Source organism: Onychomys torridus, chromosome 9 (assembly GCF_903995425.1).
Source record: "Onychomys torridus chromosome 9, mOncTor1.1, whole genome shotgun sequence".
Lineage (NCBI taxonomy): Eukaryota > Metazoa > Chordata > Mammalia > Rodentia > Cricetidae > Onychomys > Onychomys torridus.
In genome coordinates this window covers 31,870,148-31,882,824 of record NC_050451.1, presented here as the reverse complement: position 1 = coordinate 31,882,824, position 12,677 = coordinate 31,870,148, and the positions used below count along the sequence as shown (strand labels likewise).

General features: G+C 40.3%; 1 protein-coding gene across 20 annotated transcripts in view; it reads right to left on the bottom strand.

Annotated features, from left to right (window-relative positions):
• Nucleotides 1-12,677, bottom strand: part of Kcnma1 (potassium calcium-activated channel subfamily M alpha 1) — a 701,946-nt gene that overhangs the window by 14,070 nt on the left and 675,199 nt on the right. For 18 of the 20 annotated variants that reach the window (XM_036199296.1, XM_036199299.1, XM_036199301.1 and 15 more), the window contains 3 exons: nucleotides 5,246-5,440; nucleotides 2,758-2,876; nucleotides 655-879 (listed from right to left, as the gene is read on the bottom strand). In XM_036199296.1, coding sequence (XP_036055189.1) covers nucleotides 655-879; nucleotides 2,758-2,876; nucleotides 5,246-5,440 — 539 coding nt within the window. Of the gene's footprint in view, nucleotides 1-247; nucleotides 880-2,757; nucleotides 2,877-5,245; nucleotides 5,441-12,677 lie in introns of those variants that run through there. The other 2 variants (XM_036199297.1, XM_036199305.1) reach the window with 1 other exon arrangement.

Sequence of the window (12,677 nt, the reverse complement as noted above, 5' to 3'; positions counted from 1 at the left end):
GATACTCAAGCTTTTCAAATGTTTTGCAATACTTCCGCCCAGACTGGAAACGATCAATGCATTTTCATTGCTTTTGGTTGCTCATTTTGAATGATCATGTGCTAACTTAGTGTGTGTGTGTGTGTGTGTGTGTGTGTATAAAAAGAGAGAGAAAAGAAATAACAAAACAAAATCAAAACCCAAAGCATTCTGATGATCTGGATAAATCAGGAAAAAAAAAAAAAAAACAAAAAAAAAACAACCTGCTTTGCCTAACTGACACAGATCACAGGTGCTTCCTTCTGATCTGTGAACTCGTTCCTGAAGTGAGCTATTTATGTCTGGAGGATGCCTTTGGTTTATTTCCCCCCTAGATTCATAAATAACTTTTGGTCCATCCGCTTATTTGCTGTTATGTTCAAGGGTTTTATGGTGGTGAAATAAAAATGACAACCACATGCACACTATCATACATATGCAAAATGTGTAAAAAAAAAAGAAAGAAAAAAGAAAGAAAGAAAAAAAGAAAGAAAGAAAATCAAAGAAAAAAGAGGAGACTACAGGGAACAGGAGAGTTACTCTGTTGGAATACCAACTGGGGAAATGAGAAGCAGATACGGTTTCACACACGGTGCCGGTGGATACACATATCAAAGCCGCTCTTCCTGAACGTACTTCTGTTTGTCGCGAGACTCCCTGGACTTGGGCCGGTTCGGCCGATTTGCCGTAGACGGGATGGAGTGGACAGAAGAGCTCTTCTTACTGGAGGACTGGGAGGAGTGGGAGGAATGAGACAGGCTGGCCCGGGACTGGCCAGCATTGTGGTCAAACTGCATCAGACAGAAGATCAGGTCTGTCGGGACGAGCTCGAACTCGTAGGGGGGATTGGTGATGACATACCTAGACAGAGCAAGAAAAGGTGTCACAGGCTGAGTCACAGGTGGAGCAGGCACAGGACTCAACTCTCCCTGAGCCAAAAAGAACTAATTGCCTGGCTGCTTCAATCTATCTGAGGAACTGGATGATGTACTCCATCCAGTAGCCTTGCGTTCTCTTCCAAATGAAAGGAAATCATCACGTTTAACTCAAGAAGGCAGCCAGAAGCCCAGGCAAAGGTACCAAGTTAGCACTGGTAATGAAAAGGCCACACCATAATTCATATGTACCATATGCGTATTTCTGTACAAGGGTCAAGTTCATGACAAACAGTCACCCAACTGCACTGTAACTTCTATACCAAAATGTCCTGATAGTCATAGACACACACCACAGGGTCTCTGTGGTCATGCCTAGTCCCTCATCAACCACAGTGCCCTGGTCACAAGAGCTCAACCCGACTCCTCCCTATTAGATCAAGCTTTCTCTAGATGGCTTCAGTGATCGATCACCATGTTGCCTCTGCAACAATGGATCTCAAGGTATGGTCTCAGAGGTTCCCAGGAGACCAGGAAAAAATGCAGAACGGACCTGGGACAGAGCTCAGTGGCAGAAAATGTGCCTTGCATGCAAGAGGCCCCGGATGTAATCAGGAGCCTGAAAAGAAGGATGGAAGGGAGGAAAGAAGGAAGGAAATGAACCAACTAGAAATAAAGGGAAAGTGTGAGTAACCCCACCCTGATCTACTGACTGACAGCCTCAGGTGGGGCTCAGTAATGTGGCCTTGGGAAGCTCTGTAGGTGAATGTCATAATCACTGCCATGTAGGAACACATTAGTCTTCAAATTTTGTTTTGTTTTTTGAGACAGGGTTTCTCTATGTAGCCCTGGCCATCCTGGAACTTGCTCTGTAGATCAGGCTGACCTTGAGATTTGCCTGCCCCGCCTCTGCTGGGATTAAAGGAGTGCAGACCTTGGCATTAGTCTGTGACAATTTTTAAATCTAGCCATGGACTGTAATTTTCAGCCGTTAAGTATACAAACATAGTTATATAATTTTTAAAAGTACATGTATGTTTTTTTCCCTACACACTATGGAAATTACTCTAATCACAATATTTTTTAAATAATTTATTTTTATTTTGTGTGCATTGGTGTTTTGCCTGAGTGTGCATTGGTATATGTTTGTGTGTGGGTGTGAGATCCCCTGAAACTAGAGTTACAGACAGGTGTGAGTTACCATGTGGTGCTGGGAATTGAACCTGGGTCCTCTGAGAGAACAGACAGTGCTTTTAACTGCTGAGCCATCTCTCCAGCTCCCAGTATTTTTTTCAATCCTCTCAATGATTGTAATCTACAGATCTGAGAGTATTTTTATGCTATGGTACAAACCCCTGGATTTGGGTAATTCCAGGATCAATGCTTTGTCTGCTATGAGTTTATATTAAGGCTGTAAGGAAAAACACAATTAGCATACCCAAAATGTCATATATTTTTGTGTAAGGTGATAATATAAAAGTTTCTTAAAATTAAATACACAAAAGAAAGTGAGTCAATATACAATATATGAAGCAAAAAAAAAAAAAAAATCATCAATGTGAAGCATCTCCGCATTAGGGACCAAGGAAGTGATTGGAGGAAACAAGGCTTGGGATTCTGACTTTTGTAATGGGGTCAAGGTGCTACTTTCCAAAACACAAATTCTTCCCTCCATGGCTTCACATTCATTTTTAGTGACTTTAAAAAAAGAAATAATTCTCATAACTCCTCAGTTCAGTGTTAGATTTCATGCAGGCGGTGTGTTGAAGGTATACACATAGAGACCTTTGCCTGAAGGATACGAGGGAAGGCATTGATGTCACTGCCTTCGGGTTAGATGGCAAAGTGGGGAAGGCACACTTACCTTTTTGTACACTGGCTTGGGGTGCTGAGGTGGGCATCTCTCAGCCGGTAAATTCCAAAGCAAAGCATATTATACGTTTTCAGGGCTTTGCAGAACAGATCACCATAACAACCACCATCCTGGGAGACAACAAAGGAACCAAGAGAAACATCAGTTTTTGTTTGCCTGGAAATCAAGGTGTGTCTGTGCGGGGATGGAGGGCATCTTTTCATAAAAGCTTGTTTTTCTTGTTTCTGGGGTTGGAGGATCTACGCCAAGAGACTGTGGCCAAAGGCATCAGCATGGCTAACAGCTTGGAGCCAGTATGTTTGACCTTAGGGATCTGACAACCACAGGGCTTCCTCTGGTGTCCACACAGTTGTATCTATAGCTCCAACTGGCTTCTGTCTTCCTTTGCCTGAGGCAGGGATGTGACACAGAAGGTCTCAGTTGTGTAGCTAGAGGGAAGAAAGGAACTCTGCAAGGCAAGGATTCTATTTCCCCCCAGCTCAGCTGTGTCCACTGTGATGGGACCATGTTGTCAAAACTGCCCAAGTGATAATGAAAATCACTGCAAGAATAAAAGAGCCCCCCCCTTAAGCCCTATGGTGATAAGACTCTTTCAGATAAGGACGGTGTGAAAAGCACAATTTACAGACCTCAGAGATGTCTAGGGGAAAGAGCATTTGGGAGTCTGCAGGGGAGATACCTGGGACTCACTGTACTAATCAGTTCACAACCACCCCAAGTTCTGGGACTTAACTCAGAAGGTGAAACAACATGATTGTTTATAAATGCATAGAAAATTCTGGGCTTCATGCAGATATGTGTCTCCAAGTAGACTGTATTATACGGAACAGCACGGCTGAGTGGATTTATTAGGAACCGCAGCAATGTGTTTGTCTTTACTAACACTGGAATCCCCCCATTGGGCGCATTAGACAACAAATGGTCCCATATTTGTCCATTATTGGAAATAATAATCTGATTCAAGTGTATTAGCAAGGAAGTGATAAGGATAAGAGTCACTGATTATGGAAGCTGACTTTCAAAACAGCTCCAGTCAAATATAGGTTCTGGTCCACAAAACAAGACCTTTTTCATGATGGGACATTCTGGGCAATATGATTATTCATGTACAATCGGTATGTGCATCCCCAAGGCTCATGGTACCACCCCTTAAACACATCTATGCAGGTAAGTTTGGAATAAAGGTCAAAGTGGCACACTTTTTCCAAAGTGTCTGACACAGTACAGTGTAATGAGTCCAGAGACCCCAAAGGGAAGCTCTGGTTCCCTCACTAAAGGAGGCCTAGGGAAGTGTGACTGGATCCAGACTCAGAAATCCCAAGATCAAGGTTTCAAATTAGAGACTTCAAGACACAGACAGGCACTAATTGAGATCCTGTCACTTTGGCCAGCGGTTTTGCACACATACAACTGCCTTGGTGCTTCAAACCCACCGGGGCCTGGGTGAAAAGATGCTGTGTAGACAGGTTCTGATGATGGGAACTGCAGTGCTGTGGCAAGATTAGAAAGTTGCAGGTCTGGAAGCTAATTATAATTATTATACTATATATTATTAATAACCTTATCTTGGGCTAGTTCTAACCCTCTAGAACAGCCATTCCCTGCCCACCTCTCTGTCAGAACTAACATCTTGTAGCTAATAGAAACCTTCTGGAATCTATTAACTTAGCAGACCACTAGCTTCCACTAACCCCAAAGCTAAGAATGTCATCAGATAGCATCTTGGGCTTTAGGAAAGCTTCCCCCATCTTCTTGTATCTTAAATTGATGGACCCACCAATGTATTTTAAAGTTGCTTTGATTTATGATTTTCTTTGTTGAGTAAAACTATACAACTTCATGAAAATACTTCCTGGTGGGAATAAGGAATTCAGCACAAACTAAATCTGTGTTCCTGAGCTGTGATCTCTCAAAATGGCTCCAGAATAAACTATCTCTTATTCCCTTTTAAGATTTGAGCTGTAATTTTTGTGTTAACAGTATATAGATACAAAAACTCTGGTAGCAGAGTTTGGGGCCCAGCATCCTCATGTTCAGATAGAATCAAAGCAGAGTATCTCTGAACTATAAGGACCCTGAGAAAATGTTTCTAAACTTAGCTATGTGGTGTTAGCAGCTACCCCTTTCATCTCTGGAAGAAAATACTTGAGTAAGGTGGCAATGGAGGAGAGACACATAATTCCAAAGACAGGATGCCTTAGTGAAAATTCCCTATGCCTCAGTTGCCTGAGAGAAACACATCAACGATTTGGTAGAAAGATTTGCATGAATAAAGCGTGGGGCCTGGTAAATAGGGCATCATAAATTCCATGGTTTTAGGCTATTACTAAGTAAACTAAATTAATAGTCTATTTAGTAAATAGTAAATAGATGAGACAAGAAAAACATAGAAGCCTAGATATCCCCGCTTGACTCAGTTTATTCATATCAGGCTTGCTGCCAACACTGGACTCAGGAATCATCTGCACTGTACACTCACCCCTAAGTCTGCAAAGGGCCCATCCAACAGGGCTAACTGAGCCACTCGGCAACGGTCCCTGTTGGCCAGTGTCTGGGGAGTGCTGTAGCCCCCTCGAAGTGCATTCTCCTCAGCAATCAGAGCCTCAAGCTCTGGCGTGGCTCCTCCTGTCACCAGGGTCCGGATCAGGGTAAGGATATTGTCATTGAAGTATGTCTGTGGAAAGAAGGTACAGGAGAAGCGTTCTTAAGCAAACAACTCATAGTCACCACAGCTGACATCCAAATTACAACTTTTCTTAGTATCTCCCATGTAAAGTTCTGGCCTGTCTCTTCAAATAATTTTCTGTGGGAAGGGAAAAGACAGCAGCCTCCAATTATTCTGTTTTTCTCTCTCCTGCCTGGTTCCACTATGGGATCCTGACTTTAAGGAAAGGAAAAAATAAATAAAAAACAATTCAGAGGACTCTTCTTAAAAGGCTAATTCCTGAAACACGGGTATTAGTATATATGCAAATACTGCCTTGCCTCTGAAAGCCTAAAAAATGTCAACCCTGACACTAGGGACATAATAAAATGCAGCATGCCTGGGCTGCTACCCAAAGGAGGATGACCACGGAGAGCTTATCATCCATATGTTAGGAGGCCACCCACAAATGGCACAACTTCTTTCTGTTTGGAATTAGATGCCAAGAGAATCTTGCATGCCACACACTCAACAATTTATCACAGACTGTGATAATGGCTGGACCCAGAAGTCATTGCCAGGATAACAGCTGGATAAATCTATGAGCTGTGTGTCCTGATGTGTCTATGTTGGTTTTTGCAAATAACCTCAGCTATCTGAGGTGAATATAGCTGACATAAAGAACTTTTCCCCTTACATGTCCATTTCTCTCCCTCATGGAATGTCCAGAAGAAGGCAATGGGGGCTTTAAAAATTAATGGAATATCTAAGAAAAGACCTTAAAATGACATTTGTTACCCAGCCCAATTTGAGAAAACATCAGTTAAAGGCGATATGTTCCATTTTCTTGCATGAGAAGAGTCAAGGCATCCAAATAAAAACAAACCCAATCTTGAATGTGGCTTTGGGTCATGTATGTACCTCTGGGGTGGGCTAGAAAGGACAGGTGCATCCTTTGTTTGTTTGTTTGGTTTGGTTTGGTTTTTGGTTTTTGGTTTTTCGAGACAGGATTTCTCTGTGTAGCTTTGGAGCCTGTCCTGGAACTCACTCTGTAGATGAGGTCGAACTCGAACTCACAGGGATCCACCTGCCCCTGCCTCCTGAGTGCTGGGATTAAAGGCTTGTGCCACCACACCAGGCAACAGGTGCATTCTTACTTGTGACTTCCTTGAGTTTACCTGGCAGTGCATCACGGGGAACAAAACAGACATGGATGGGTCCTCATCCTACTCTGTCTCTAGCTCTGTGTCATCCCTGGGCATCAGTGTTTATAGTCATTAGAATCAGCATGGTTATTAAGGTCAAGTGTATATGGAAAGAATTCTACATGGGCCTCTAAGTTATGAAGATGCCGTGGGAGGGTCCCGATTTCATGTTCCTTATGGAAATACCCAACCAAAGAGCACATAGGATTCCAACTGCAAAGAATGCTGTGAAAGTTATACACAGGCTACCCTGCTGAGAATTGATGCTTAAGAGTTCAGCTGTTCCCTGGGGTAGACAAGCAGACCTTTGGACACCCAAGGGAGTATGGGATAGCTAAGGGGGCTGAGGTTTAGTGCTGAGTTTACCCTTCAGAAGTTTGAAAGGTGAAGTCAGCACCTTTGAAAGTTATGAAACATTTTTGGTTGCAGTGTTATTTATCACTTATAAAATGGAATAGCAGAGCAGCTATGGGATCCCTGATTCTCAGTACCCAAGGGACTGAGAAGAAACCCAGGGTCTAGGAAGTGCTGGTAAATATGTCTGACCTGATCCCAGAGACATGAGGGAAAGGACTGTTGTGGATGGTGGGCAACAGTCACTCTAATATCCAAACATCCCTTGATTGCTCTCTTTCCTGTTTATTTTTGTCCTAGAAGGTGGAAGACCATTATTGTCCATCATCCTGGAACATCTCATCTCTCGGTCAGCCTCAGTGCCCAAGCTCCCTCCAGAACAGTGGTTCTCAACCTTCCTAACACTGTGATCCTTTAATACAGTTGCTCATGCTATAGTGACCCCGAACCATAAAATTATTCTTGCTGCTACTTCATAACTGTAATTTTGTTACTGTTATGAATAGTAAGATATGTAATATGTAGGATATCTGATGTGATCCTTGTGAAAGGGACATTTGACGCCAAAGGGGTTATGACTCACACACTGAAAAATGTTCTTCTGGACTAAGGAAGAACACAGTGAAGGTCCTGTGAACTACATCCCAGAGTCTTGTTACATTGATTAAAGACACACAAACATTTCCCAATGTTTTCCCTATGGTCAGAGATCCCACCCAGTCCTGTCTACCACATTAAATGAGGGGGACCTGGACAGAGAACTGACAAGTACCTTTGTGCTCCAATTACCATTCTAGACCAATGGCTGGGACATTATGCTAACAGCAGGTAAGTAGACGGCAAACATTCACAACCCCATTTACTGAATACTCCCTGCCCAAATATAGAGAAATGAGGGACATTTTCTTTCTGTCAAAATGAAATAGTTTTCAAGATAAAATGCAAAAGAATCTTTTTTTTTTTTGACTGGTTAAGTAGTCACTAGAAGATCTAATTGGCCAAAGTGCACAGATTAAATGATAGTAGAGTGATTGACCCTAACTGGAATGGCTTTAACACCCTCTCCAAGGCTCAGGAAATATTACATAAGGAAGGGCAGAAATAACATAAGCCAAAAGATGGGGAAATGCACCCCATAAGAGGTCTTCTGGATATGACATGGCCAATGCACTTATTAACTACAGTTGTGGTCATCTCCCAAGACCTGCACAAAATTGGGCCAACTACTATTTCCTCATGGATAGGGACGAGCAAGGGAGCCCCACCCCTGTTTGAGGAACTGTTGGCAACTAAAAGCTTCTGGAAAGGCTATTTTCTTCAGTGGTGTAGCCACTGACAAGTTTCCTTGCCCCAGTAAACATCCTACCACCCACGCTCATGCAAAAATCACTAATTAAACTCAGTGGACCGCATACAAACTGAAACATGGGAAAGTAGAAAGGAGACTTAGGAAACAAAGGGTTCCAGAGGGGCAGAGAAAGGAGAAGGAGGGAGTCAAAGTGACTAAAACTCATTATGTAGAAACAGGTGAAACTGTCAAGTGAGAAAAAAACTAAATAAGGAGCATACTGGAAAAATTCAACAGTTAACTCATAATATTTTAGGAAGGAAGATCAGATGCTTTCCCCATGTGATCAGGATTAAAAAGGTTAATTCTCATGGCTTCTATCTTAAATTGTACTGGAAGTTCTAGTCAGTTAGAAAGAAATAAAAGATATTCATATTGGAAAAGAAGGAAGATTATCTCCACTCACAAGTGGCCTGGCATTGTATAAAGAAAACCCCAAAGGAGCCACTTAAATGGTCATAGGTAATAAGAGTTCAGTAAGATTTCAGAGTACAAAAACAACATGCAAAAAACAAAAACAAAAACAAAGACACTACGTAAAAAGTAAAAATTCTCTGCAGAATTAGAGAAAATATATGAGAAAAATGTATCTTGTAAGGGTGTAGTATCCAGTGTTTAAAATTCTCCAAGAACACAACAACCAAAAGGCAATAAATTTGAAAAATAGAAAAAGGATGAGGCTTGAATAAACACTACCTCAAAACCAAGTAGATAAGTCATCAAGAGACACAGGATGCCTGCCATCAGTAGTCATGAGGGCTACATAAGTCCAAATCTTAAGGAAAGCTCATCTTTACCCACTGAGGAGGGTTGTGATAAACCAAAGGACAGATAAATAGCAAGAACTGATGAGAATATGGAGAAACTGGAGCCCTTACAAACTTCCAGTTGGACTGTAAGTGCTCCAACCATTGGAAAACAGTCTAGAAATTTCATAAGTGGGTCAAGTTTGAGTTACCATAGGACACAAAAACTCTACCTAACTATACCCCAGGGAAATGAAAGACACATCAGAACAAAACCTCATGCAGAGAGATTCTAACGGTATCATGTGCCACAGCCAAAAGAGCTGGAAACAAACAGCAATCCCTTAATGGATGCATCACAAAATGTTACAAACATGGAGCCAACATTACTTGTGCATGAAAAGAAATAAAGCACATTCTACAACATGGATGAGCCATAAAAACAAATAAGATTCCACTTCTATGAAACACCCAGAAAAGGCAGCTCTAGAGAGATAGAGACAAATATCAAAGGATGTTCAGGGCTGAGTGGCTGAAGTAGTAAGGAAAACGAGGATACATTTCTCCTGGAAGTTATGAGAATGTTCTTAAAGGATCCTTGGAGATGTTTACATATGCTTAAAAAACCCATAAAAGTGTATACTTGGGTGAATTTTATGGTCTATTAATATTCCAATAAGACACTTCTTAAAAGAACTGGTTAAAAGATAATTACATGGTTAAGAGATAATTATGTTTATAATGGCTAAATTTCCATATGTGGAGTAGAAGCTGTAAAACTGGAAACTGTGTAAGTACATACACATGCATACATGCACATGTGCACATAAGAACCGCCCCACATATGTGGACACGGACACACACACACACACACACACACACACACACACACACACACACACACATGGTCAGAGATGAGTAATACATGTTTTACTGTTCTTAAAAACAACAGCAAAAAAAAAAAAAAAAAAAAAAAACAGAAATCTGATAAACACTGGAGACAGAGATTGGCATGATAAACAGGAGTGTTCACATGTTAAGGAGTGAACAGAATTCAAGAAGCTAAGACCAGAAGGCACTTCAAACAAGAACAACCTGTCCTGATGGGGAGCATGAGCCTAAGAAATCCACCAGGGAGCCGAGCCAAGCAAACAAGGTCAGTGCAGGTCCTGTGCCAGGTGACTGTTTGAAGTTAAATTATAAAATAGTGGAGTACAGTGGCCTGCAACGCTGCTCTAAGAACAAAAGTATAAAATTAAGGAGGCTCAGGCTCCCATAACAAACATAAGAGGCATGTCAACTAAGTGTGAAACAAAACCTTTGCTCCAAGAATTTTATAGGCCATGAAATTGTCCATCTAATTTGTGGAAACAATAGGAACGATTCTGGATCGCTGGGTACTGAAGAATTTATTCACTTCATTTTCAAATATTATTTTATTTTAAATTATGTTTCAGGGATATGCAATGAGTATAGGTACCTGCAGAGGTCATAAGAGGGTGCCACACCCCCTGGGGCTGGAGTTACAGGCAGTTCTGAGCTACCCAACCAGGGTGCTAGGACCTGAACTTAGGTCCTCTGCAAGAGCAGTATACAACTCTTAAATGTTGAGCTATCTCTCCAACCTGCTATTCATTTCATCTTTAAAAGATACTCAGAATAAAAAACTAGCTTTCTTAAATATAATTTAAAATTTTCACTTAATAAGAGCCAATTTCATTTTAAAATACTGGTGAGGTTTATCAAGACATGGAACTTTAAAATGCTGTCACCGGGCTGGAGAGACAGCTCAGTCAAGGCATCTGCCATACAAGCTTGAGGGTTTGAGTTCAGATCCCCAACACCTGCAGAAGAAGCCAAGCGTGGTGGAGCATGCTCTAATCCTAGTACTGGGGAGACAGAAACAAGTTGTCTCAGGAGCTCATGGGCCAGCCAATCTTTGGAATCCTTGAGGTCCAGCCTCAGAGTGAGAGTTTGTCTAAAAATAAGGTGAAAAGTAATAGAAGACAAAGGATGTTGACTGTTAGCCTCCCTTACAGGCAAGGAGACATAAACACATGTGCAAGTGTGCACACGCAAAATGCTGTCATACTTATCACTTAAAAACTGGGTGCAAATGTCAAAATTAATTCTGAAAAGAAAAATAACAACATAAAATCATCTATTAGTACAATAGCATTAGAATGAATTTTAAAGTCAGAAAATACAATAGGAGGATGGAGAAAGGAAATAATGACATTAAAATAGGTTGTATAAGGAAGAAACAAAGAGATGCTAGAGATTCCTAGATAATGATACTTAAAATAGAGGTTTTGAGTATATTTATAGAGGGGGCTATTAAACAGTAACTAGAGCTAAAAACATAACTGAGTATTCACAAATTTAAGCATCACTGGACATAATAAGCATTTAAATGATAATCTATATACCAAAAGATGGATGACAAAAAGTTAGAATCAAGTAAAACTAAAATAATAATGTAGGATTATAGATAGGGTTATATGTATAACTGCACATAATGAACTAAAGAATTTATAAAATTATAAAGATTTTCAGATCTATTAAGAAACAAGATTAATGCTCAATTGGTATTTTCATATGAAATAAATAAGACAATAAAATATATTTTAAGAAAATTTCTAAAATATACTAAGTTTATAGTGATACTAGCTAACACAGAAGAGCTCCAACGTTTTATGGGTAAAATGTAACAGGATAATAGTAAACACCATTGTTTCAAGAGAGCCTCTAAATGTATTGACTGTGTATCAGTAGATCAAGATGGAAAAGAAGCTTACAATAGTGACTATTTAAAATTAAGGGATGTTTGAATATGACATGAAAAACTGTGATGGATAAGCCTGAAAATATAGAAGCAGATTAAAGACAAAACAGTTATAATGAATAAAGCTCTACATTGTTTTGTTTTTATTATATTTTCTTAAGATGAGAAGCATGATGAAACATGAACACATAAAACAATGAAATAGCCAAGAGGATATTTAATGAATTGATGAGTCTAAAAATAATGCCTTGAAAAAAATATACCAATGATGAATATACCACCACCAAAATCAGAAGTTAGAAGAATACCATGCAAGGCATATAAAATAATTAATACCAATATTCTGGAAGTTCTCTTTAATACCAGTCACTGGACATGCAAAAGGGTAGATTTGTGGGGGCTGGCAGGATTGTTCAGTGGTTAAAAGGACTTTACTCTCCCACAGAGCCTAAGTTGGATCCCAATCACCCACACCTGTACAGGCACCTGCACTCACATGCCCACCCACAATGACACACACATGCTCATAATTAAAATTAATTCTTTTAGAAAGAATAGATTTTGCTTTAAAGCATAAACCACAGTAATAATCATAGGCAGAGAAACAGGGTGTTAGGGGACAAGACAAGCTCTGTGTCTTCTAACACATAATGGAGTTATTTGTCATATTTCCCTAGTAAACTAAGGAAATCTGCACCTAACTGTAGGTCCACAGAGACTTAACAAGACAACAACTGGATACAACTATATTAAGTGACTTTTGGAAAGAACATCCTGATATTTTCCTCTCAAATATTACAGTAAACTTTGAAGATTTTCTGATCACCAT